General features: G+C 55.4%; 1 protein-coding gene across 21 annotated transcripts in view; it reads right to left on the bottom strand.

Moving 5' to 3' along the window:
* JAKMIP3 (Janus kinase and microtubule interacting protein 3) overlaps positions 1 to 25382 on the bottom strand; it is a 150864-nt gene that overhangs the window by 41146 nt on the left and 84336 nt on the right. For 10 of the 21 annotated variants that reach the window (XM_063782293.1, XM_063782301.1, XM_063782302.1 and 7 more), the window contains exons 4-13: positions 12481 to 12696; positions 10823 to 10942; positions 9900 to 10046; positions 8822 to 8953; positions 8683 to 8718; positions 7795 to 7854; positions 5595 to 5723; positions 4088 to 4216; positions 931 to 1014; positions 541 to 603 (exon numbers count right to left, since the gene is read on the bottom strand). In XM_063782293.1, the coding sequence (XP_063638363.1) occupies positions 541 to 603; positions 931 to 1014; positions 4088 to 4216; positions 5595 to 5723; positions 7795 to 7854; positions 8683 to 8718; positions 8822 to 8953; positions 9900 to 10046; positions 10823 to 10942; positions 12481 to 12696 (1116 nt within the window). The remainder of the gene's footprint in view (positions 1 to 540; positions 604 to 930; positions 1015 to 4087; positions 4217 to 5594; positions 5724 to 7794; positions 7855 to 8682; positions 8719 to 8821; positions 8954 to 9899; positions 10047 to 10822; positions 10943 to 12480; positions 12697 to 25382) is intronic. The other 11 variants (XM_063782297.1, XM_063782298.1, XM_063782308.1 and 8 more) reach the window with 3 other exon arrangements.

Here is a 25382-nt window from a genome sequence, read left to right as displayed (position 1 = left end):
TGGGGGCGGGGCAGCACTTCAGGAGCCTCTTGTCATCCGGGACCAAGAGAGCCTGGACCTGGGCCTGCCAGGTGACGCCTTGCCGAAGTCTCAAACACGCACTCGCTCAGCCAGGCTGGTCCATGGGCTCTTCCCTGAGGACTTCAGCTTCCCCACAAGCGTTACTGGAAGGAGACTTCCCTGACCCAGCCAGGCTTCCCAGGGGGATGATTCTAGTGGTCTCAATAAAGCTCCTCTGTCACGATGCTCTAACCAGCCCACCCACAGAACCATCAGCACAACAGGACACGAATGGAGATGCTGCCGCAGATAGGGGCCTGCCCGGACCCAGGAGAACAGGCCCCAGCTCCCTCTGTCCAGGCCGTCCTCCTCCCCAGGGCTCCTGATGGGGTCCCGCAAGAGGGAGTGGAGCAGAAGGGGCCTGGGACAGCCATTCAGAAGCCTCAGCCCTCGCTCCACCCTTCAGCCCCGCAGGGACCACTGCAACCCCCAGGAGCATAGAGCGAGTCCTGCCAGGGCCTCCAGGGGTTCGGGGCTCACCTTTTCCACAAGCTCTTGATTTCTCCGGTACAGTGCCTGCTTCTCTTCAATCCACTTCATATCCTTGCAAATGGAATTGAAAGAAATAAAGACACTGAGGGAGGAACTCATAAACGAACGTTTAAATCGTGATGTGGCAGAACACCAAAGACCAGTCTGGCCAACGTGGCAAAGCCCCATCTCTACAAAAAATACAAAAATTAGCCGGGCATGGTGCCACATGCCTGTGGTCCCAGCTACTCCGGAGGCTGAGGTGGGAGGATGGCTTGAGCCCAGGAGGTCAAGGCTGTAGAAAGTTATGATCGCACCACTGAAGCTTGTCTTTGGGTACAGCCAAATACCTCCCACCCACGTGTGCCCCCACGCCCATGCAGATGGCTGCAGGCTCACCTGCCCCTGCTCCGCCAGGGCCTTCTCCAGGTCCTCTATCCGCGCCTGCGCCCTCTGCACTTCGGCTTGTAGCTGCTCACGGGTCTGTAGGACGGGAGGAAAGATACATCAAATTTTCTCTAAAAGCCGGGACAGACAGCACACACACTCGTGAGATGTCAGAAGGGTCTGTCTTTTGGTTCAGTTCATTGAGAAGTGACTGTTCGCCCTTCCTTTGGAAGAGATGCTTTCTAAGAGAGGGAGAACTGTTTTGTTTTGTTTTGTTTTTTTGAGACAGGGTTTGGCTCTGTCATCCAGACTGGAGCTCAGTGGCACAATCTTGCCTCACTGTAACCTCTGCCTCCCGAGCTCAAGTGATCCTCCCACCTCACCATCCTGAGTAGCTGGGACCACAGGTATGCACCACCACACCCCACTAATTTTTGTATTTTTTGTAGAGACGGGGTTTCACCATGTTGCCCAGGCTGGTATCAAACTCCTGAGTTCGAGCAACCCACTTGCCTCAGCCTCCCAAAGTGCTGGGATTACAGGAGTGAGCCACTGCGCCCAGCCCTGGAGGGAGAACTTTAAGGCTTATTTGAAGCAAGAGATCTCACTTAGATTCTAAGGGGAAATCCTGCAGGTTAATTTTGAGGGCCTGTTAGGAGAAATCTTTGTTTAATGAGGATGACACAGCCAATGAGGATGACTGAGGCCTAGCGTGTGCTCAGCCCTGCCGGGTGCCGGCCAGAGGGCTTCGTTCGAGGGACTCTCCACATGGACCCGCTGGAAGCCCCGGGTGGTGCCGCTGCCTGTACTGGAGCTGCCCCTCTGGAAGCCCCGGGTGGTGTGGCTGCCTGTGCGGGAGCTGCCTCAGCCCAGGACTCACTGCCTTCCTGAATTCTGTGTTCCTTAACTGCCAGAGGCCGCCCCACACCTACAGGAAAAGCCCTGGCGCTTTCCCCGTCTGCATCCTGGTTTGTGAAGTCCCTCCCGAGTGCCACCGAGGCTTCTAGCCGAGGTCTGAGCCACCTCCCTTAATTCGCTTTGCTGTGGTGGCTCCGAACCATGGGGCCACAGTGGCTCCTGCTCTCTCTGGGGGTAGCTTCCAAGGGAGGGGTGCGTTTCGGGACAGAACGCAGGGTCAGAGGATCCATCAGCCGGGGTGGGGGGTGGGCGAAGGCGTGACCTGTGGTGCCCGCCCCCGAGTGCTTGGTCCCAGCTCCCTGCCCCCAGGCCGTCCTGGGCTCCTCCCATCACCCCAGCCTCTTCCCTCCCTTAAGGGGTCACAATCGTGGATGTGAGCCCTTGGGTTGGAGAATGCTTAGCAGAGAGGGAATTCCAGTTAGTCCTAACCCTGTTTCCAGACAGGGAAACGGAGCCCACAGAGGGCTGTGGGCCCCCTGCAGCCTCAGGACCGTGGCAGGGATGGGCCCACGTCCATGTCTTCAGACGCCTGTCCTCTCCTGCCCCCTTCCTTATCCTGAGGCTTCCTCGATTTCCACAGTGAGGAGGGACATTTCCAATTATAATACAGAATCAGACTGTAGGATGCCGGCTAGTCTATTTTCTTCATTAATCTTTTCTGTATCTTCCAGTTTTTAAAATAACCATGCAGCACTTCTTGGCATCAGATTTTCCTCTGATTCTAAATGACATTAAAAATTTTTTTTACATGCAATTTGGACATTTTTACTCTCTAAGCAAAGCTTCTGAGTTCTTTGTTTTCATGTGGCCCCCGAGCAAATGTTTCTCTGGCACCCGACAGGAAAAAGGGAAGACAGGATGCTTTCTCCAGCTCCTCCAGCTCCTGGCGAGCTTGGCCAGGAGGATGCAGCTGTTGCCCTGCCCCCACTGTGAGGGAGAAAGGCTGGGCCCATGAGGCTCCGGGATGGCTCGGGGCTGCTGTGCTTTATGATGCTCTGAACCGAGGCCTTGACTTTTTCCTTTCTCCAAGGGTCATGCAAAAATTAAGTCAAAGTGAAAGAGGCGATATTTAAAGTCCCCAGTTACGGAGACAAATCTCTCCGAGCCTGAGGAGGGGACGTCCCCTCCAGGGCCAGCCCCCCCGACTCAGGACAGGAGGAGGGCACGGAGGGGTGGAGCTCTCTCTTAGTTTTCATAACAGACGTCCCCAATGAGGTGCCAGGAAGGCAGGAGGGAAACCAGCCACGTCACCAGGGCGGTCTGGGTGGACAGAGGGTGAGGCTGGCGGCTCCCTGGGGCACTAGCGTGGACCACGCTGGGGATGCTCTGTGGACACTCTCCCCTCGCCCCAAGAGGTCCGTCCCCCACCCAGCTCAGCCACCCTAAGTTGCAGAATCGCCAGACACTGGCATCTCTGGCCCTGCAGGGTGGTTTTGGGGTGGGGAGGCCAACGGGAACCCCACACCCCACAGCTGCCTGCTCTGGAGAACCCCTCAGCTCCCCCAGAAAGCAGCCCGTCTCGCTGTGAGGGGTACCAGGTTCACGTCCTCCAGAGGCTTCCCCTCCGAGCCTCAGTAAGGGAGGGTGGGGCAGCAAGAGGACCCCCGACCCATGACCCACGCTCTCCCTACAAGGCCTGGTGCCTGCACTGCCCTCCACGGCCCGCAGAGGGCACCCGCCAGCCACACTGGGGCCTTTCCTGGGGGATGACGCTAAGGTGAGCCAGGGAAGTGGGCGGAGGGACACGGCTGCTGGGGTCCTGCCCAGTGGGGAGGCCAGGGGAGAGGGGCCGGGGCCGGGGCCAGGGCCAGGGCCAGGGCAGGCACAGCCTGTGTGAGCTCGGCCTTTGAGAATGAATGACCTCCACAGGTTTCAACACCGAGCTCGATGCTGCCATGGGTCATCGCCATGCTGCCAAGAGTGGAAGAGGTGGTCTGGAAGGAGACCCACCCTGGGCGCTGTGGGCCCCTGCCACCACTACCACCCCGTCTCCCCCAGGACCCTTACTCACACCTGTGCCTGGCACCGCTCTGGGCCAGTCCCTCCCACCTGGGCCAACTCCCAGCACCGGGGTCCCCAATCCCTGGTTTTGATCGGCTTCCATGGGCACCACCAGGACCGAAGGCAAGGGCAGGAGAGGAGGGGCCCAGGCCCAGGAGGGCTAGTGAGGGGGGTGTCCCAGCCCAGGCCACGGGGTCAAGCGGGAAGGCACGAGGGGGGCCGGAACGCGCGCGGTGGAAGTCACGTAGACCTTAACTTCTCGCTCTGCGTCCAGCGTCCCTCCAACCTGCTCCTGCAACAAAGCGTAGGCGCGCTGCAGGGCCTGGTACTCCATGGTCAGCTGCCGGAATCTCAGCTCCGTCTCCTCCTTGGCCATGCCCTGGAGAGACACGGATGCCACACACGCACAGAGACACAGTGTCAGTAGCCAGCACCTCCTCCGATGGTGGGGCCCCGGGGCTTCCCTTCTCCCCAGATATCAAATGGTGTATGGGGGGGTCTCTCTAGCAGCATGAGGGAGGGGACCTGCTCCAGTGTGCAGGGAGGGGCGGCTGCCTGGGGACTCAGTGCTGTTTGGAGAAAGGTTTCCCTGGGGAGGGGAGCACCGAGCCCTGGGGTGGGAGCTGAGTTGGCTGCACGGCTGAGGACAGGGTGAGCCTGCTGGGCTGGTGGCCATGGCTAGGGGCTCAGCTGGGGCTCCTGCTTGCTAGCCAGGCTGCCCTGACCCAGCAGACCCTCTGTTACCAACCAGGCCTGCACACGCTCTGCTCTCTGAAACACGTCCTGGGAAGAAAGCTGGGCTTTGTGAAGGGGGTAAAGTACCCCAGGCAGCACGTCTCCTCCCAGGCGCACTCTTGCAGGCTCACCCTGCTAGCTGCAGTGCCCCCCATCACCCCAGGGAGAAGACAGGTGAGGCGGCTGCTGCCTTCAAAGGGTCCCAGTGGACCCCCGGGGCTGGAAGGGTTGGCCATGTCTAGGAGTGACTGAGCCCAGAAGCCTTGGCCTGGCCCAGTTCCCCTGCCCAACCCTGCACCTGAGGCTGTGAGAGGATGTCTTAGATCCCTCAACAGGTCTATGGCCATTGGGCCACCCTCTAGGGTCTGCCACGGGAGGCCCAATCCTTGGCTGTGCCATTGACTGCAGACCCCACTCCTTGTCCCACAGCCACAGGGCCTGGGCCCCACAACACCAAGCCCCGACCTGGTGCTGAAATGGCTGCCTGCGCCTGAGGGTAGCCGTCCTTCTGGAAGAAGGGGCTGGTGGGCAGACACACCTGTGCTGTTATCAGAAAGAAAACTCCTGCTGAACACCCCTCACCTTAATGTGCTCTTGGCACTGAGACCAAACTCCCTGATGAGTGGTTCAGACCCTCCTGGGGAGGCCCCTTAGGAAGGGAGAGTTCACCATACCCCTATGCAGAAGGGGCGTAGGCTCAATGGCAGGAGGAGGCATGGTTTGGCCTTCATGGGAGCAAGAGCGGGCCTCAGCCCACACCCCAAGCCATGTCATGGGAGCTTCTCACTGTGCCCGAGTCGGCTATCAGTGGGTCAGTGCCAGTGAGGGCCGCGAAGGGCTTCCCCGTGAAAAGCTGGCAGCCCATGCCCAGCCAAGCCCAGGACCCAGCAGGAGACCCTCGTTACCTCCTCCAAGCCCAGGACCCGGCAGGAGACCCTCGTTACCTCCTCCAAGCCCAGGACCCGGCAGGAGACCCTCCTTACCTCCTCCAAGCCCAGGACCCAGCAGGAGACCCTCGTTACCTCCTCCAAGTCATCGTCCGGGGTGCACGGGGTCTGGTCCGTCCTGTCTGTTTGGTAAGAGATGGAGGAGCCGTCGGATTCCAGGGAAGCCTCTTCGTCGTATCCAAAGAAGGTCTCCACAACCACCGGCTTGTGACCAAAATGCAACGTGTCAGTTCAAACCAGACCCAGGCACCGCCGCCTCCTCCCGCTGCCCAACGGTGGGGGCCGCAGCCCCACCCTGCGACACACTCCCATCTCTGTCCCTGGCCGCCCTGGCACAGGCCGAGGAGGTGGCCTGGGTATGAGGGGCGCTCTATGGCAAGGCTGGCAGGGTGGGTGGGGAAGGGGCCTGGAGTCCCGTGGGTGAGCGGGTCCTGGCCCTGCCCTTGGTGGTGGGGAATGAGGCCCTTCGTGGGGCACCATCCCTGCGGTTCCCTGAGGGTGGTACCCGGGGTAACAGAACCGACGATGGGTGCCTTCCCTGTGTGATCTCATTCCCAGTGATGCATTTCTGTTCCATTTTTTAAAGTTTCAGTCCTTGACTGATTGGAATAAAAACAAAAATGGGGTCCTCCGCCAGCTGGTGTGAGAGGCCCTGCCTTCGGGGACCCCCCAGGTTCACCCCGACATCTGCATCTTTAGGGTCCCCTCATCCCTGCCTTTGAGAACCAAAGGGGGACTCATCTGGGTCCCCTTCAGAAGTGTTACAAAATGGAAAGCCTGCCATCTTCTTCAGTCCCTTCTGCCGTGGCCACGGTGGCCTCCAGGTCTCCTCCCAGTTCTTCTGCCAGAACCTTCCAGCAAAACTCCCTCAGGGACCCCAGGGCCACCCGACTTCCCCTACTCCCTGCCAACCACTGGCCCCTGTCCTGTGTGCCTCCCCACACACTGTGTCCTCCCTTCACAGGGCCAAGGCGTCTGCTGAACACTTCCAAATCCCAGAGGGGTCCTGAGCGGGGAGAGCCTGGACAGCTCCTCCTCTCCACCTTTCGGAGGGCAAGTGTTTGTGACCGAGGAGCATCTCACAGTCTAACAGCGAAAAACACTGCTGACAGCTTAAAAGCCACACACACACTCACACTCACATACACACACTCACACACACACACATGCACAGACACATATACACTCACATGTACACACATACAAACACACACGCACACACTCATACACATACACACTCATACACACACTCACATACTCACACACACATACACAGACGCATACACACTCATCCACAGATGCATACACACACTCAGATGTACATACACGCACACACACATACACATACACACACACACACAGACACACTCTTAACATAAAGCAGGAGATGGGTTAGGTCCTTTGGCAGCTGCTCCAAAGCCTCCCTTAATAAAAACCATAGGTTCATCACAAACGATTCTACTGTAGACAAATGATGACAGGTGTTCACATTTCCTGGGGACGTGGGTCTGCCCTGTGGGGCCTGTGGATGAGGCTGCCGCAGCCTGCAGGTGTGGCCGAGGACGGTGAACGGCAGGACAGGCGAGCGTGGGGTGTGTGGCACAGCCAGGACGGGTGAGTGTGAGCAGCCGCAGCCGCAGCCGCCCGTCCTCAGAGCCATGCATCCCACAGGTCGTGGGGACTCGGACCCTACACAGGCAGTGAGGACACCAGAGCCGGCACCTCTTCATTGCTAGTGTTGCTGGTATGGTTGTTACCAATTCCTATCTTCTCTTGGAAATTTGAAAGAAACAAGTTTATTAAAAATGATAAACAGAATATTTTCTTTGGGTCCTATTTTGGTCATTTCACAGTAACAATTTTTAGAAATAATAAAATTTTTTTTTCATCTCCAAAGACTGATTCCTAACTAAGCACACGCCAGCATGCTCTCCACACACAGCAGCGCTCTCCACACAGGCGGGCGCGGTCCTCGGCACACACACCCAGCGCCCTCCATGTACACCAGCGCTCTCCACACACACCAGCGCTCTCCACACACACCAGCGCTCTCCACACAGGCGGGCGCGGTCCTCTCCACACACACCAGCGCTCTCCACACACACCAGCATTCTCCACACAGGCGGGCACGGTCCTCGGCACGCACACCCAGCGCCCTCCACATACACCGGCGCACCCCTCTCCGCACACACCAGCGCTCTCCACACACGCGGGCGCGGTCCTCTCCGCACACACCCGGCGTACTCTCCACACGTGCCGGTGTGCTGTTCCTTACCTTGGGAAGTTTTGCCATTTTCTTTCTTTGCTTCCGGAATCTCAACAGCTTGTCCCGCTCCTGCGGAAGCCAGTTGAAGAGGTTGTGTAAGTGATAGAGCAGCTCCACCGGTTTCAGTCCACGGTTTACTGCCCGTGTGCCATCATTTGGATGACAGGGAAGACGGTGTCTGGGGTGGCTGTCCCCACACCACAGCGGGAGGCCCTGGCTCCAGCTCTGCTGCTCGGGGAGCTCCTGTCGCCAGGGTGACACGGATGGCTCCCCAGTTAGGTGGGCTCTGAGCTTGTCTTGCTCAATGGTCCACCAGCTCCCCTTCTAAATGTGTCCAGGGGCCACACGGGGCAGGTGACTTGAGGGGCACACAGTTGTGGGAAGCTGGAAGGGGACTCATGGCCAGTGCCCCTCCGGACCCTGCAGGGGTGGCGTCCACATCTGTGTGGGGACTGGCGCCCTTAAAATACTAAGGAGACCGGGGTCCTGCTGCTCTCCGGGGAACCCATGCTGTGGTTTCATGGCCGTGATGGTGAACCTCTTGGGCTGCGGCTGCCTGTCTGTGCTGGCCAGGGAGAAATGCATGGTGGGGTGAGCAGCCGGAGAAGGGCAGCCATCTGACCCTGGCCATTAACTCAGAAACATGATCGTCCCAAGCTGGTGCTGTCTCAACTGGGGCATCAGTGGGTGTCCCTGGCTCCTCTCTGACCCACACTGAAGGGCGTCAGCCACCCGTGCACAGCCCTGGTCAGGTGGCACTGCAACAACAAAATCCACCCGAAAGGCTGCCGCGGCCGCTTCTGTCTGGTCTGTGAGGAGCCCTGGGCACAGAGTGGGTCCCACGGGCAACTGCGCGGGGAGCGGAGGCGTGGGGAAGCGGGCGCTGACCGTACTTACTAACACGCTCTTCACGTAGCCGGCGGTCTCCAGGGTCTAGGAAAGGAAGACAGCATGTTACGGAATTGCTCAGGGTCCCTGTTAGCCAAGCCCCTTGGGAGCCAGAGGACGGGGCCGCAGCAAACAGCCCGCCGGGTACCTTAGACAGTTCATCTATGAGGTTTTGCTGCTCCACAATCTGAAGCTTCAAGAAATCGACTTCTCTCTCATCCTGACTTTGATCAAGGTCGTTCAAGGAACTGGGTCTCCGTATGATTCCGGCTCTCTGTCTCTGAAACGCCAAGCAGCCCACATCACAAGTTGGGGAGTGAAGGGGTCTGGCTGAACACAGTGGGTCGGCGGGGGGGGGGGTCTTCTCCCTCAACCCATGCTGCCACTCTCAGCTGCCCGGCTGGCGGCCTCTGCTCAGGCCTCGGAACAGCCCAGCTGCAGAGTCCCTGGGGAAATGAGGCCGATGTGGGCCCAGTCCCGCAGCAAGGGCAGGTGTGTGCAGCCCGGACAGACACACATGAGCCCTGCGGGTCTCCCAGAAAGCGTGGCTGGAGGGGATCGCTCAGAGCCCTGAAGCTGACACTGGGTCATCTGTGCCCATTTCCCACGTGGCCTCCTCTCCCAAATCCCTCCTGACTCTAACTCAGTGTGAAAAGAAGGGGTCTTCCATAGAGAGGGGTAAGGAGAGCGCCTCTCCCCCACATCTGGCTGAATTACTCATTGAGTAAACTCTGGCTTCATGGCCTTCGGGGTCCTCAGGGCAGGGGAATGTGGTGACACCGGCTGACGGCCCCCTGCTCCTGGCTCATGGCCTTGGCGGAGCAGAGACTCCCTGCCCCCGACTCCTGCTTGGCGCTGTGTGCCAGGCCTCCTCTCCTCCCCAACAGCCGGGACTCCGCAGCCTCTTACTACCCTCGCCCGGGATTTTCTGAGTTGGAGGCCACCTGTTCCGGGCCCTCGAGTGAGACGTGGGCAAACAGGCCTGGGGAGGGGACGCCCCACAGCCGCGTCCTTTGCAAGGTCAGGGCCTCCTCCAAAGCTCCCCCTCCCCAGGGCTGGGCTTGGCGGTTGCTCCCCTTCAAACATGCGTGAGGCCAGACTCCAGCAGAAGGCCTGGCCACCCGCCCGGGACCGGCTGTCATGCTAAATCTTGTGTGGAGAAGGGAGGAGATGCTGCCTGGAGCTCGGGTGCGACCGTGGCCCCGTGGAGCCCCCCACCCCCTCACCATTTCTATGTTCTCCTGGGTGACAAATTTTAACTTGTTTTCCATTCGGCGTAAAGCATGAGACAAATCCTCGTTCTTCCGACTGAGGCGCTTGTTTTTATCCAGCAGAGGCTTGTACTGACTCTCAGCTTCTCTTACGCGCTTCAACTGAAAGACAAAATTAATCGCACTAGGTGATTGTTCTTTAGGTGACGGAGAACCAGCAGGTCTCCACGCAGAGTCGGCTGACTGACCAGAGCTTGGGCTGCAACAACGCAGTCCCCAGCCCTCTATTTGGGAAGTCCACGCCTCCAAGTGGCGCCCACTGGCCCAGCGCCCGGGTGAACCCACTCGCCCAGCGCCCTGGTGAACCCGCTCACCCAGCGCCCAGGTGAACCCACTCGCCCGGTGCCCTAGTGAACCCAAGCTCAGGGCTGGGCTCGGCGTCCCCGGGGGTGAGTCCCGTCCCATTGACAGATGGGGATGAAGATGAAGACCAGCAGTCTGGGGCCAGCGCTTTGTTTTGCCAAGAAGGGCTGTGGTAAAACCGCCCAGCCCACTGGACCCTTGCAGACACGCGACAGCGCACGCACCCTCCGGGATATCGAGTTACCTGGAAATCTCAGTGGCTATAAGGACCAATGGCAACAGCCCCACTGAGAGGCCGCGTCTGCACATCCCAGATCATCTGCAGAACAGAGGAGGCTTCTGCCCCCACTGACGCAGAGCAGGGGTTAGTCAACCAGCCCTCAAGGGGCAAATGTGACCCCTACCTGTTTTTGCTAATAAAGTTCAACTGGAACACAGTCAGGAGACTTCGACGCAAGGCTGGTCCTCGCAATGACCACTCCTTTTTGCAAGGAATTTTGAAAGTGGATGCCCCCCAGGTCCCCAACTCCGCAGTCACAAACCCCCGGGAACCAGAAGCCCCCGCCCACGCTCACCAGCTCATTCCTCTCTTCCGACAGCAATGCGTTGCGGTCCTCCAGTTTGCGGATAATCGCACTTAACTCCGCGATTTTAAGCTGGAAGCGCCGGGCATCTTTTTCATCCAACTGCTGTTCCTAAAACAAAAATCAACTGCAAATAACGGTTCCTACCCACAAGCCTGGGAAGTCTTTGCAAATCCCAGCACGCTACGGGAACCAAAACGCTGCCGTGGAACGTGCACCTTTGCCTCCACGCGGCTGCCGGGAAGGTTCGGAGCCCCCCGGGGAAAAGGCACCTGGCCTGGCACTGTGGTCGCCGCAACCGCGTGAGGCGACAGAACCGACGGGCAGAGCGAGACCCTGCCTCACACACAACAACTATTTCAAAATAACATAAAGTAAAATAATGAAAAGGAGCAGACATGTCTAGAAGTATGCAGATGGAGAGGGCGGGGGCGTGCAAATGCAGAAACCGCGAGTGTGGGTGATGCCAGGAGGACGTCTGCCAGCTCCCAGCCCTCTGCCTGGCCCCTGCCGCTGCCCCTTCAGGAGGGTGCGCCCCCTGCCCCACGGGGCGGCATTTCTCTGGTACGATGACATGAGCACGGGAAAGACACTTGTGGGAGACTTCCAAAAGAGGTGACCTGCCTCCAACGGGGCTTCTAAAGAGCCACTTTTGGGACCCCTGGGACTTCACTCAAAAATTGGTGAAGACATTTGAATCCGGTTTCAAATCTCTCTGGAGTGAATGCTGTAGTCTACCACGCACCAGCAGGAGGGGCTGGATCTCATTCAATGAAGCCGTCTGAATGAGATCTTAAAATAATATTTTCTATTCTTGAAATGTCGCTGTCCTAGGACCGGCTCAGCTCACACACAGTTTTATCCTCAAAGCGAACAAGCAGCATCCAGGATGGTCCTGGGCCCGACTCGAGTTCCTCATTCAACAGGTGCAGGAGAGGCTCGGGGTCAAAGACCCAGAAGGACCAGCTGGACGGTCCCTGGACTTCAGATCCCCCAGTGCGTCCCAGAACCACGACAGAGGATATGAGTGCGGAGCGGCAGCAAGGAAGCGGGTGGAGCTCAGCCCGGGGTGGTCGGCAGACCCCACATGACAGAGCGGCCCAGGGAGGAGCACAGAGTGGCATGATCACATGAGAAGCGGGTGGGAGGGTGACTGGTGATGAGAGTGCCAGAAATCACCCTTGAGGGGCCAGCTGGGCACGCGGTGGGCAGGGAGCCGGTGCACCAGCCTTCCCGGGCCAGAGGCAGAGGCCGTGTGCTTGGAGATGGTGGCAGTGCATACCCAGCACAGCCTCCTCCCACCAACCCAGGGCCGGACTCCGGGCCAGCAAGTGCCATGAACTGGAGCAGAAGCCTGAGGCCGGGGCCCACGGGAGGGTGATGAGGCTGGGGCCCACGGGAGGGTGACAGGGCCAGGGCTGATGCTATGTAGACAGAAAGGAAGGAGACGAGTCCACCAGCCCTCTGGACCAGAGCCAGAGGAGCTGAGCACCTAGGGCCAGGCTGGGTGGGGAGGTGCCCAGGCAGGAGGGTGCTGGCTCAACTCGGGCTCTGGTCTCCTGGGGGAGTGGCCCATGCAGGGCCATGCAGCCACATGGCCGGGTCTGTCTGTGACACGGGGTGGGCCGGTGGGCCTGGGAGGTGCTTACAGGGCTTCCCGAGTGGTCTGAAGCGTCTCCTGCACCAGCTGCATGAGGAAGTTCCCGTCTGGGGCTGCCCGGGTGCCGGTCGGCCTCTCGGACCTGGGACAGCTGCTCATCTAGAGCCTCTTTTTGGAGCTGCAGTCTCTGAGCATGCCCGGCTTGAACCCCTAACTCTCTCTCCAGCACGAAGACTGCTCTGTCTTTAAATTTTATCTCCTCCATCTACAAGGAGAACAGAACACAATCACACAGGCGGCAGGACACGGATCTGCAGTTACCATAGAAACGGGCGCAGCCCTGCCAGGCTCTGGGCTCTGAGACCGGAAGCAAAAGCGAAGCATCCTGGACTAAGAGCAGGAGCCCGCGGCCCTGGGCTGAGGCACGACACCCGGGCTCCCAGCAGGCCCTGGCTCAGCCGGCTACACAGAGCTGCTGCCAGCGGGAGACTCCTTCCTGACGGTCCCCGGGCTCTGTGTGCTCAGCAAGGCACCCCATTCCATGCTGTCCTGCCGGTGCCCTGGGTGCACACAGGGGTGGTGCTTTCTAGCAGGGTCAGCAGAAACCACCTCCAGCTCCTGCCTCTGCTGTAGGTTGGACAGAGAGGAGGACACCCAAGTTACCCACACTCTGCCAATAGGAAGGTGCCACGGCCAAGTTTCTTCCCTAAACAGGCAGGGAAGACCATGGGGAACAGAAATTCCAGCCTGAAAGCCAGTGCTACCCCTTCCCCAGCCTGGGCCCACTCCCCAGGGGAGGGCTGTGCAACGTAGGGGCACCACTGTGGTCCTTGGACACCGCCCCTCCATGCTTCTGGGCATGGCTACAAAGCCAGAGCCCCGCACAGCTGTCTTCAGGCAGAGCCACATTGCTCATTAATCCGGCTGCGAGCCGGGGCTTTTGGGGTGAGACGGCAGCCCAGGGGTGTGCAGGATGTCTGCCCCACCAGTGGCTGTGAGAGGTCGGCGGCCCTCCCCACCCTCCCTACAACGTGGCGCTTTGTGCTCAAACTATGAAGGGAAGAAGGTCCTTCCTTCCGGGGACATGGCAGCCGCTGCCTGCAAGCACCCCGCCCCGCTTCCGGGCAGGAATGTGCCAGCCAGAACGCGGGCACAGCAGGCCCGACAGCCCCCGCTCTTCAGACAGACGCGCTCGGCACTTTGGGCGTCATTTTCCACGGCACTAGATTTATGAAAAGACAAGGTCTTTGGGGATGAACAACTCAGTTTGAAATATATTTTCAAACAACAGAGCAGAATGGGATATCCTGCTGCTTTACCCATTGTTTGAGGTTTAAACAAGCTAATAAATCTGCTATTGCTGAAATTAGCTTGGAAACAAAGAAATGAGATGTCTAATTAGCCTGGATGGAGCAAGTGATGAGCTGAACAGAAGAAAATAAATCCTTAATTGCTAAATCCCCATTTTCTCTGCACACAGCAATGCTGAAAGAGGCAACACAGTCAGTTAGCGGGAATGGGGCCGGTGAAATAAGAGCGTGTCCATCAGCAGCTGTGCCTGCGGCCTGGCATTTACACTCTCAGACTCAAACAAGATTTTCTTTTATCAGGAGCCCCACCTTGCTCACGGTGGGCTGTTTCCAGCAGCAGGCAGGGCAGGATTTGGGGGCTTCCCATGCCTGTACAGGCGCCGCACCCCACCCTGCACTTCTTCCCATGGGGGGCGGCACACCTGTCTCCTGTCCCACCTGCACCCACACAGACACCCGGGGGAAGAGCCCTCCCAGCGGGTTCTGGACTGAGAGGGCTCCCAGGACATGGGACATTCAAAGCCGAAACAGGTGTCCTGGTGAACCAGGCTGCGAGCATCACCCCACTGCCAGCATCTTCCACTGGGACGAATGCTATGGCTTCCAAACGGCCACCCTGTGTCCTCTCCTGTGCCTACCCAAGCTGCTCCACTCACAACCCTAGAGTCAGCTCCACAAACAAGAGTCAGAGGCTGTCATAAAACATCCTACCCGGCACTAAGAACAGGATCCACAACACTTGCTGGAGCCCCCGGGTGCCCCAGAGCTCCCATCTCCCCAGGCCCCACACCCTCACCCCAGAGCTCCCATCTCCCCGGGCCCCACACCCTCACCCCAGAGTTCCCATCTCCCTGGGCCCCACACCCTCACCCCTTAGGTACCCTGTCTCTCAGGCCCCCATACCCTCACCCCATAAGCTCCCATCTCCCCTGGGCCTCACACCTGCACCCCAGAGCTCCCATCTCCCACACCCTCACTCGTTAAGTCCTCTGTCTCTCAAGCCCCCACACACTCACCCCATAAGCTCCTATCTCCCCAGTCCCCCACACCCTTACCTCATAAGCTCCCATCTCCCTGCCCCCCGACTCTTCCCATACTCTTCATCCCCTGAACTCCCGTCTCCCCACAATGCCCCCATATCCCCTCACCCCATGAGCTCCCTCTGTTGCCTTCCCCACCCACCAGGACCTCCTCACTCCCAGCTGCAGAGGATGCCTGGAAACTGGAGAGAAGCCCCTTGGGACGGTACTCTCCAGGACAGGGGGTGTGCAGGCCGACACTGAGGCTGGAGGAGAGAAGATGCCCCTCCACTCTGCCCGCCCCCGACTTGCCTGCCCCCAAGCATGCCCCACACAGTGTCTCTCTGCATGGGGCCCCGACATGCAGCATCACAGCCACCTGTGACGGCTGTCCATAGGCAGATCCCTGAGCCCCCCAAGATGAGCATTTAGAACCTCTAGGGTGGAGCCTGGGAAGCTGCATTTTATAAGCCTCCCTGCTGTGAAGCCCACGGACATGATCTCACCACTGCCCCACAGTGCTGAGGCCCCTGCACACATGCGTCTCACCACAGCCATGAAGCATGCTCACTACACAGGCCACGTCATCACCCCCAGCATGGTCACTGGCAGCTGTGGCTGCTCCCAATCTGGGCTGACCACGCCTCAGTGCTGCAGACAGGTGACTGCCTAAGGTGTTGGCAGAGTACCTGCAACCCCTGAGCAGGTCTCCTGACCCAGGGCCCATGGAGCCAGGATCCTTCCAAACACTGGGCCTGTGCAGGGAGCCCTCATGTCTGGCAGGCGTCACTCACACCACCTCTTCCTCCAGAGGGGTCTGCACCTCAGGGGAGCCCTCCCTCCGCATCAACTCTTGGTTCCGTGGGTGGTGACGTGAGCATACGAATGCGCCTTGTGAGACAGAAAAGGCTGCTGCTCCCAGCGGATGTGCTAGAGATAAGGAATGAGATGTGCTTTGTCCTAGCTGGGGCTTGCTTTCCTAGCACAGAGTGTCTTAATGAGAGAAGGAAGGACCCCCATCACCCAGCTCCCAAGAGCTTAGAATGGGTGGGGGAGATGGGAAAAAAATACACAGATGAGATACAGAGCCTGGTCCTATTATTCCCTGTGAGAAAGCAGAGACCTGGGTGGGGGTGCGTTGGAGGTGCTAGAAGAGGCCGCCAAGCCTCCCTCAGCCTCTGGTGGGGTAGGAGAGCTCGTATGATGAGGGAAATGTGACATTTTAGGAGCCCAAGCCCCTTGATGTCCCAGAGACACCAGGACTTACTGCATGTCTGGGAATTAACCCTTGGGAATTTTTCTCTAGACAGAATGTCCAGGTCCCCCTCAATCGTGGGATAATCTGCCAATACCATGAGAAGGTGGTTCCCAAGCTTGGTGATCTCGTGCTGGAATCACCTAAGCAGCTTTGTGGGAAAAAAAAAAAAAAAAGGTACTGATGCCCAGAAACTTCTGGTTCCAGACGTGATAGGGTAGTTGGCATTAGACTTACCCTTCTGCGGTGAACAAGTCTAGAAGCTGAACAAGATACACAACGCAGGGGCAGGAGAAGGAGACAAGGAAAGCAGTGCCTGTCAGCACAGGGCCCCGGACACACAGCGTCACAGCCCCTGCGACCGCTGTCCACAGGCAGATCCCTGAGCCTGTAGATCAGTGCCTGTCATCACGGGGCCCCGCCTCCCCTAACGTTTTCCCTGAGGGCGTTCTTGCAACCTCTCTCCTGGGAAACAGAGCCCGAGCTGCAGAGGCCTCTTCTGTTGCAGGACACTAAGATCAGAATTTGGTTGGGGCTGCCACAGCAGCTGGGATTTGGAGAGCAGAGGAGGGAATGGCAGAAAAGGAGTGCCAAAGATCTGACTAAGGATTCCCTCAGGTCCTTGGTCCACTGCTAAGCTGTACATGTGCAAGGCAGGACTCCCAGAGGCCTTGCAGGAAACAGTTCCTGAGAATCCGAATGGTAAGTAGAAATGTAAGTGGCTGCACATGGCTGTCAAGACACTGCAACTCAAGCCCAGACAGAATAGAAGATCATAGTGAATTCTCTAGACCCTGGCTACACTACAGGGGCAGGACAATGTCCTAGGATTTTAAAACTTCATATTAAGAGAAAACTAACATACCTTCCCTAACAAAGCCTGAAACCACACCTCAAAAGGATCCAGGTAGTCTGCTGGTCAGTACCTGTCTGCTTGAACAAAACTCAACATTCTCTAGACAACAATAACATAATGCGCAGCCTCACAACACATCACCCACAGTGCCAAGAATATAATGAAAATCATTAGACACGTGAAGAAGCAGGGAAAAATAACCAATAACGAAGCTAAGTCTATGGCAGCACATCAACAGATGACTAGAGTTAGCCAACAAGAACTTAAAAAATAATTGTGATTGATAGAAACAGACCCAGAGATGATGAGGATATTGAAGTAAGCCGATAGGAACTTTTTAAATCATTGTAATTAACTCACTAAAAATAATGTAATTAAAACTTTATAATATTTTTCTAATAGAGATAGAAAATGAATAAAATGCAGTAATTCAAATGAGAATTAGGATCTATTTTAAAAAAGAAGTAGGCACTCAAATCCTACATACAAGGTCTAAAATTAGAAATTCATTACAAAGGTTTAAAAGCAGACTGGACACAGTAAAATCACAAACCCAAAATAAAATGATAGAAAATATCCAATCAAAGCACAAAAGGAAAAAATAGAAAAATAAAACAGAATAGAGCTCAAGAAAAATGTAAGGTATAGTCAAAGTGTCTAACATACATGTGACTGGAATCCCAGAAAGAGGAAGGAGGAGAAGTAATATTTGACTAAATAATGGTCCAGAATTTTCCATATCTGGTAAAAGACATCCCTTCAGATTCAAGAAGCTCAGCTGTCTCCAAGCAGTATATTTTTAAGTTACAAAAACACACCTAGACACATCATACTGAAACTGATGAAAACCAGAGTTAAAGAGAATATCTTAAAAGTAGACAGGAAAAAAGACACATTGCCTGAAGGAACAATTCTAAGAGCGATGGCTGGCTTTTCAATGGAAACTAACAAAATCAGAGGACACTGGCAGGACATCTCTTGAGTGTTAAGAAAAACGCCTGACAATGTGAGAGTTCCAGGTTCAATGAATACATCCTTGGAAATGAAGGCAAGTCAAGATGTCCTTAGACAAAAGTAGAGAGCATCCTTTGTTAATACACCCACAATGCAAATAATTCTAAAGGGAATCTTTCAGGCTGAAGGGAAAAGACTGCAGATGAGAAATTGTGAAGATATAAATATAAAAGACCATTGGCTGCTTATGGGAACAGCAAAAGCCACTTCTTTGGGGGCTTATGATATGTGTCAAAGTAAAATATATGACAATCATAGAAGTGGGTAAATGGAGTTGACCTATTGCCTTATAAGGTACTTGTATTTTGGGTATATGGCAAAATTACTAATTTATGATAGAACGTAGTTAAGGATACATATTAATATTTCTCTGTAACTACTAAAGGAATAACACTAAATGTTGACAAAAAAGGAGATAATCCCATACAATGATTGGATAACCCCATGGGATAACCCCATCCAAGGCAAGGAGTAGAGAGAGGGAAGAGGAGGGAGGGAGGGAAAAAAAAAGGAACAGGGGGATGAGAGTAAAAAACAGAGAGAAGAAGAACACAAATTCTCAGCATCAGCAATGAAACAGGAGACAGTGAATGGATAACAAGAAGCTCCGATGAAAAGTCTAGCAAGCAGTGAGGTGCCATGGCTCACGCCTGTAATCCCAGCACTTTGGAAGGCTGAGGCGGGTGGATCAACTGAGGTCAGGAGTTCGAGACCAGCCTGGCCAACATGGTGAAACCCTGTCTCTACTAAAACACACACACACGCACACACACACACACACAAAATTAGCCAGGCATGGTGGCGCACACCTGTAATCCCAGCTACTTGGGAGGCTGAGGCAGGAGAATCGCTTGAACCCAGGAGGCAGAGGTTGCAGTGAACCAAGATGGCACCATTGCACTCCAGCCTGGGCAAGAGAGTGAGAATCCATCTCGAGAAAAAAAAAAAAAAGAAAAGTCTAATGTCAATAAGTGGGGAGATGTGTATTAACTGAATATACTCCTTGAAGAATCTATTTTACCAAACTTAACATAAAAAGAAACATAAAATCTGAACTTTATATTTATTAAATACATTTAATTCATAATTTAAAAATATATCACAAAACTCCCGACCCAAATAGCTTCACTGGTGAATTTTCCAAACACTTAAGGAAGAAATATACTTACGTTGAACAAACTCATTGAGAGAATAGAAAAAGGAGAATAGTTCCAAAATCATTTTATGAGGCCAGCCAAATCTAGATACCATAACTTGGCAAGGACATTATAAAAAGTGGGAAAAAATCCTAAATCCAGTGTATACTTATATATAAAATAGACAATATATCATGGCCCAGTAAAATTTATTCCAAAAATACAATGCTTATTTTATACTTAAAAGCCAATTAACGTGTCATCTCATCCACAGAATAAAGAAAAAAACACATGATCATTTTGATTTATGCATAAAAAGCATTTGACAGAATTCCATAACCATTCATGAAAAAAATGCTTAGCAAAGTAGGAATGCGAGGGAATTTTCTTAATCTGATGAAGAGTATTGCTGGCTGGACACAGTGGCTCACACCTGTAATCACAGTACTTTAGGAGAGTGCAATGGCTCACACCTGTAATCACAGTACTTTAGGAGAGTGCAATGGCTCACACCTATAATCACAGTACTTTAGGAGAGTGCAATGGCTCACACCTGTAATCACAGTACTTTAGGAGAGTGCAATGGCTCACACCTGTAATCACAGTACTTTAGGAGAGTGCAATGGCTCACACCTATAATCACAGGACTTTGGGAGGATCAGTTGAGCCAGGAGTTCAAGACCAGCCTGGGCAACAAAGCGAGACCCTGTCTCTACAACAAATGTAAAACTTAGCCAGGTACGGCAGCATGTGCCTGTAGTCCCAGCTACTCAGGAGGCTGAGGTAGGAGGATCACTTGAGCCTGGGAGGTCAAGGCTGCAGTTAGCTGTGATCTTACCACTGCACTCCAGCCTGGGTGACAGAGCGAGACCGTGTCCAGGAAAAAAAAAAAAGTATTGCCAAAAAACCCACCAAAACCAAAACCAAAACCAACCAACCAACCTGCAGCTAACATCACAGTCGGTGAAATGAATATTTGATACTTTCACCTGCAGCTGGGAATTAGGACAGGGGGTGGTCACTCTCAACACTTCTCTGTTCAAAGTTACACTGCAGGCCTTCACAGTGCATTAAGGCAAAGAAAAAAACAAAAGGTATGAGCTTGGAAAGGAAGACTTAAACTGTCTTCGGGATGAGGTATGTTGGCTCACTCCTGTCATCCCAGCACTTTGGGACGTGAGGTGGGAGGACTGCGTGAGCCCATGAGTTTACGGCTGCAGTGAGATACGATCATGAGAACTTATCTCTCAAAAAACAACCCCCAAAACTGTCTTTGTTCACATACAACATTATGTACATGGAAAATATTTTTGAAATATACAAACAAGCTGTTAGAATGAATAAGTGAATTTAGCAAGGCTGCAGGTTAGAAGATCGATATAAAAATCAATTGTATTTCTGTATAGCAGCGAAAAATAATTGGAAAGTAATATTTTAAAATTTGAAAAGCAGACCCTTTATAATAGCATGAAACGTTAAATATTTAGGAATAATTATAATAATGATATGTAAGACCTCTACACTGAAATTTACAAAACATGGCTGAGAGAAGAGAAAAATCTAACAGTAAATACACCAGGTTCATTAAGGTTCAAGGTGCCAGTTTTTCTGTGGAAACTGACAAGCTGATTTAAGTTTCATAAAGAAAAGCGGTAACAATCTTGAAGAAGGGAAAGAAGGAAGTTGTAGAACTTAGACGACGAGATGTCAGGATGTGCTTTAGAGCGTCGGAACTAAGACGTGGTACTAACGCCGCGAGGCGGAGCGCCAGACCAGCAGAAGGTAACGGGGCCTGGAAAGAGACCCGCGTCTGTGGGCTCACTTGATGCACGACCAAAGTGCTATCGCAGTTCAGGGGGAAAGGACGGTCTTTTCAAAAAACGGTCCTGAAATAGTTGGATATCCACACGGCAAGCAGGGATATCCAACTCAATCCAACTCAATCCATCTCAAACCATTCACAAAAACCGAACTCGGATGAATTATAGAATTAAATGTTAAGAGAAAAACAATAAGGCATCTGAGCGACACAGAGGGGGCAACTTCACGCCCTCAGAGGGGCAGAGGATGTCCAAACCAGACACACACAGCACACAAAAGAAACCGACAAATTGGGCTTCCTTAAAATGCCAAACTTCTTTCATCCAAAGCCAGCATGAGGAAGACAACTGGGTCAGCCACAGACTGAGAGAAGCCATCAGCGGGGAGAAGGTGAATACTCTGGCTTAATGGCAGGGAAGACATGAGCAGGTGTTTTATGAAAGGTGACATGCAGATGGGCAGTGGAATGGCCAGCCTCTTTCTTGCCGCTGTCCTAAAGAAATGGCAATACTGCCACTGACGAGGATGTGGAACGAAGGGGGGCTCTGCCCACCAGCCGAATGGCTCTTCTGTCTTGAGGTGAAGCATCTGCCCGACCTACCACCCTGCAATTCCCCTCGTCGCCCCGTGAACGCACAAGAGAAAGGCATGCACGCGGCCACCCAGGATGTGATAGGTGCTCGTATGATGGCCAAGTGTGGGACATGACTCAAATGCCTCTCACAGAAGGACGGGTGACCGTGTGGCAATGGACATGTGTAGCACGGCTGGCTGGCTCGGCTGTGATGTGCTGGGGTGGGACAGGTGACCACGTGGCAACGGACGTGTGCGATGCGGCTGGCCAGCTCGGCTGTGATGTGCCGGGGTGGGACGGGTGACCGCGTGGCAATGGATGTGTGTGGCAATGGACGTGTATGGCGTGGCCCACCGTCTCAGCTGTGATGTGCCAGGGTGGGACAGGTGACTGCATGGCAATGGATGTGTGCAGTGTGGCCGGCCGACTCAGTTGTGATGTGCCGGGGTGGGACGTGTGATCACGTGGCAATGGACGTGTAGGGCGCAGCCAACTGGTTCAGCTGTGATGTGCCAGGGTGGGACGGGTGACCACGTGGCAATGGATGTAGGTGATGTGGCCGGCTCGGCTGTGACGCACCGGGGTGGGCAAAGCAGCAGCGGAAGGACGGGTGCTGCCGGGAGGGGCAATCCTGCTGGGCCCCCACCCCAGTGCTGGGTCATGGTGGACACACAACCCCAGATCATCACACATTTCTTCCGGATTTGAGCCCATTCTCTGTAGACGTTTCCTCAACATCCACAAAATGGAAAGAAAAGCGAACCCTGATGCCAGGCGTTACCCTCCAGAAATTCTGGGTTAGTTCGGCTGTGGGCACAGCCACGCCCTGGGACTGTAAAGGCTCTCAATATTCCCAAACTCGTCCCCAGCAGGTGTCTCTGGACATCCACAGCCAGGACCGTGGGCAGCTACTCAAGGGTGGGCCTTACCTCAGGGACCCCCTCATCATTTGCAAGGCAAGCACCTGTACGGCGAGGCTTTGGCCCCAGAAGCCGATGCTGCATCTGGCTGTGGGTGGCTGGAAGTCACAATTCAGGGTCTTCAGCAAAACCAAAGCATCGTGTGGGAGCCAGGCTTGGGGTGCAAAGGAAGCTGCTGCTGCTGCACTCAGCAATGCCATTTTTGAAGACACACTCATGCCCAGACTCTGAGTGACGCCATCAGAGAGCAAGGGCCTGGCACAAGCTCTCAGTCACTTACCTGACACCCGTCTCCAGGCTAAAAGCAAGGACAGGCTACTCCTCCTACCCCCACCCCCAAAATAGCACTTGGGGAGAAACTGACCTCATTTTTCTAGCCATATTTGAATGGGGTTTTAATCACTGCTGTACATTAGCATTCCACTTTAACTAGCTGTCTAGACAACTGGGGGAGGAGGAACCAATATTAGAAATCACAGATCTTTATGGGAAGGAGAAACTGGCTTTTGCCTCTAATTCTTTGGATTTATAGAGTCTTTAACAACGTCTGAACTTGTATTTTAGCAAACGTGCTGAGCGTGCATGCAGTAGCTGCGTGCACCCAGACGGCTCTCTTAGGCTCTGTGATGACATGGCACAGATCTGCCACGCAGCTGCTTCTGGGGCCCCAGCTCGGCCCTGTCCTCAGAGCCTGTCACCAGCCAGATGCACGGGCAGGATGGGGCACTGGTCATCGCACCTGTGGGTGGAAAGTGCCTCGCCCCTTCCACGTCTGACTTTAGCAGAAATTTGGCCAAGAAAGCTGCTGGGAGCCCAGCTTCTCCAGGAGCACAGAGTGGGCCATGCGCAGATGAGGATTTGGCTCCGGAGCCTTCCGAGGCTCCAGGTTCCTCTGCTGTAAAATCAAGGGGTCTGCACAGTGGAATCACTGGGGCCTGAAGATGATGGGCCCTGGGCCAGTGGGTGATTCCTGAGCTCCCTAGCCAAGGCATTCTGACACGTACAGGGCAGAGCAGCAACTCTAACCCCAGTGCCACCCACCACAACCTTCTGGGCAGGGAGAGGGCGTCCCTGACCCACTGGATAACCCAGCTTCTCCAGCAGCCCAGCCCTGAGTGCAGCCTTGCAGCCCTGCTGTGCCCAGCCCTGCCCTGGCAGCAGCGACCGTGCTTGTCTGGGGTGTCTGTTGGCTCCCACATCCCCACCCTGCAGGCCTCTCCTGTCTTCCCTCATTCTGGCTTCCTCTCTGAGACCCTGAGCCCCCACCAGGTGCCACACTTCCAGGTCTGCACTTAGGGTCCCAGGACAAGACAGGGGGCTTGCCTGTTAAAGCCTCCATGCTCTGAGAGCAGGTGTGGCCCTGCCCGGCTGGGCTTCTGCCCCTGCCCAGTCCCTGCCCTGCTGTGTGGCCCCTCCAGTCTCTCCCCATCAGGGGCTAACCGAGGTGCCCAGTGGGCCCCTGAGATGGCAACAGCCTCCCGTTGGCACCCAGGAGCCTCGGCCCAGAAGACCCACAGTCAGGCTGGTGTCTGGGCCAAGGCTGGGGTGCTGGGGCAGGTGGCAGTCAGGGCCCCAACAGCCGGGGAGCCGACCAGGGGGGCTGGGAAGGCCTCTGACTCTGGGCCTTTGTGGGGACGGGGGTGCTGTGCTCTTTACAAATGGGCCACCTCTTGTTGAAATCCATTCAACAAAAATTTATTGAACACCTACTGTAAGTGCTGGGGACTGAGTAGTGAACAAAACAGACCCAAAGTAAAGACAGGAGGCTTTGCTGGCCAGAGTTAGGGAGGCAGAACCTTGAATCACGGGGTCCATTTTGGGAACAGAAGATGATGGTCCTGAGTGTGTGCTGAACACCCAGGACTCCCTCAGACCCTCCCCCTCCTTCACCAGCCCTGCCAGACGCGACTGTCCTCAGGGTAGACCTTGGTGGGACAGGTTCCACCCCACAGAAGCAGCGCCCTTAGAGAGCACATCCTTGCTGGGTTTGTGGCCATGCGTGTGGCACTAAGTAGCAAGGGAGGCACGGAAACCCCCAGCTCCCACAGCGTCCCAGTCAGGCCAGCCTCGTCCACAGTGCTCCATCCCCAGGCCTGCCCGTCCCCAGACTCAGATACCACCCTCCCAGGGCCACGGCAATGTGCCCACACCTGGGGGTGGAGGCCATCATGGGACAGCTCTCGAGGGAGCAATGTCTGACCGTGAGCAAAGATCGATTCCTCCCAGAGGCTGGTGCTCCCTGCAGCAGAGACCCATCCCTGACCCGCTATGTCCTCACCCAGGGCCTGGCGAGGCCGAGTGTCCCACACCAGAATGTTCTAGGACTCAGGTGCCGGCCCGTGCTATGGCCACAGAAACAGCAAAATGTTTGCCTGATGTAAGGAACCAAGGTTATGTGATATTTTCAGCTGTAATAGCAGCTGTCTCTCGTTGGGAGAACCCGAGGCCTCCGTCGCCCACCTAGCCTTGCTGGGGCCCCATGAGCTGGGTTGGTGGCTGTCCTGGAACCTGGGAATGATGTTCCTCCTGCCTGCAGCTCCTGCCAGGCCCGGGAGGCCACTGTCCTGCCCCGGGCTTAAAGGTCCAGCAGCACCCCCAGCTCTACTGACTCTGCTGACACTTGGGGAAGGGCCCTGCCTCTGGACCCCACCCTCACCCCAGCCTGCCTCTTCTCCGACCACCCCCAGTCCCCTGGGGCTGGGCCACCTTCCTCCCACTTTTCTGTCCCAGCCCTGTTCCGAGTCCCTCTCTGAGCAGCTTCCATCCCAGACTTCCCCATCCTCATGAAGCTGCCCCTCGTGCCCAGGCTGGACACCACGCTGTGCCGCAGCCCCCGCAGCTCGAGCGGCCACACACCTGCCTGGCTCTCCCAGCCCCTCCACCTCACTTGTAGATTTAACTCCAGACACTCCCTCACAGCTGGGCCTGGGGAGCAGCCCTGTACGTCACCACGGGAATTTAGAGGCCGGGGTGTTCTCTCATAAATGACGGCCTTAAAAGAGAAGATCTGAGGTCCTGGGACCCTTGTCAGTTAGGCAAGGGGGCC

The sequence above is a fragment of the Pan troglodytes genome, chromosome 8 (genome assembly GCF_028858775.2).
Source record: "Pan troglodytes isolate AG18354 chromosome 8, NHGRI_mPanTro3-v2.0_pri, whole genome shotgun sequence".
Taxonomy (NCBI): Eukaryota; Metazoa; Chordata; class Mammalia; order Primates; family Hominidae; genus Pan; species Pan troglodytes.
The sequence above is the reverse complement of the archived record's forward strand: the minus strand, read 5'-3'. Positions and strand labels throughout refer to the sequence as shown.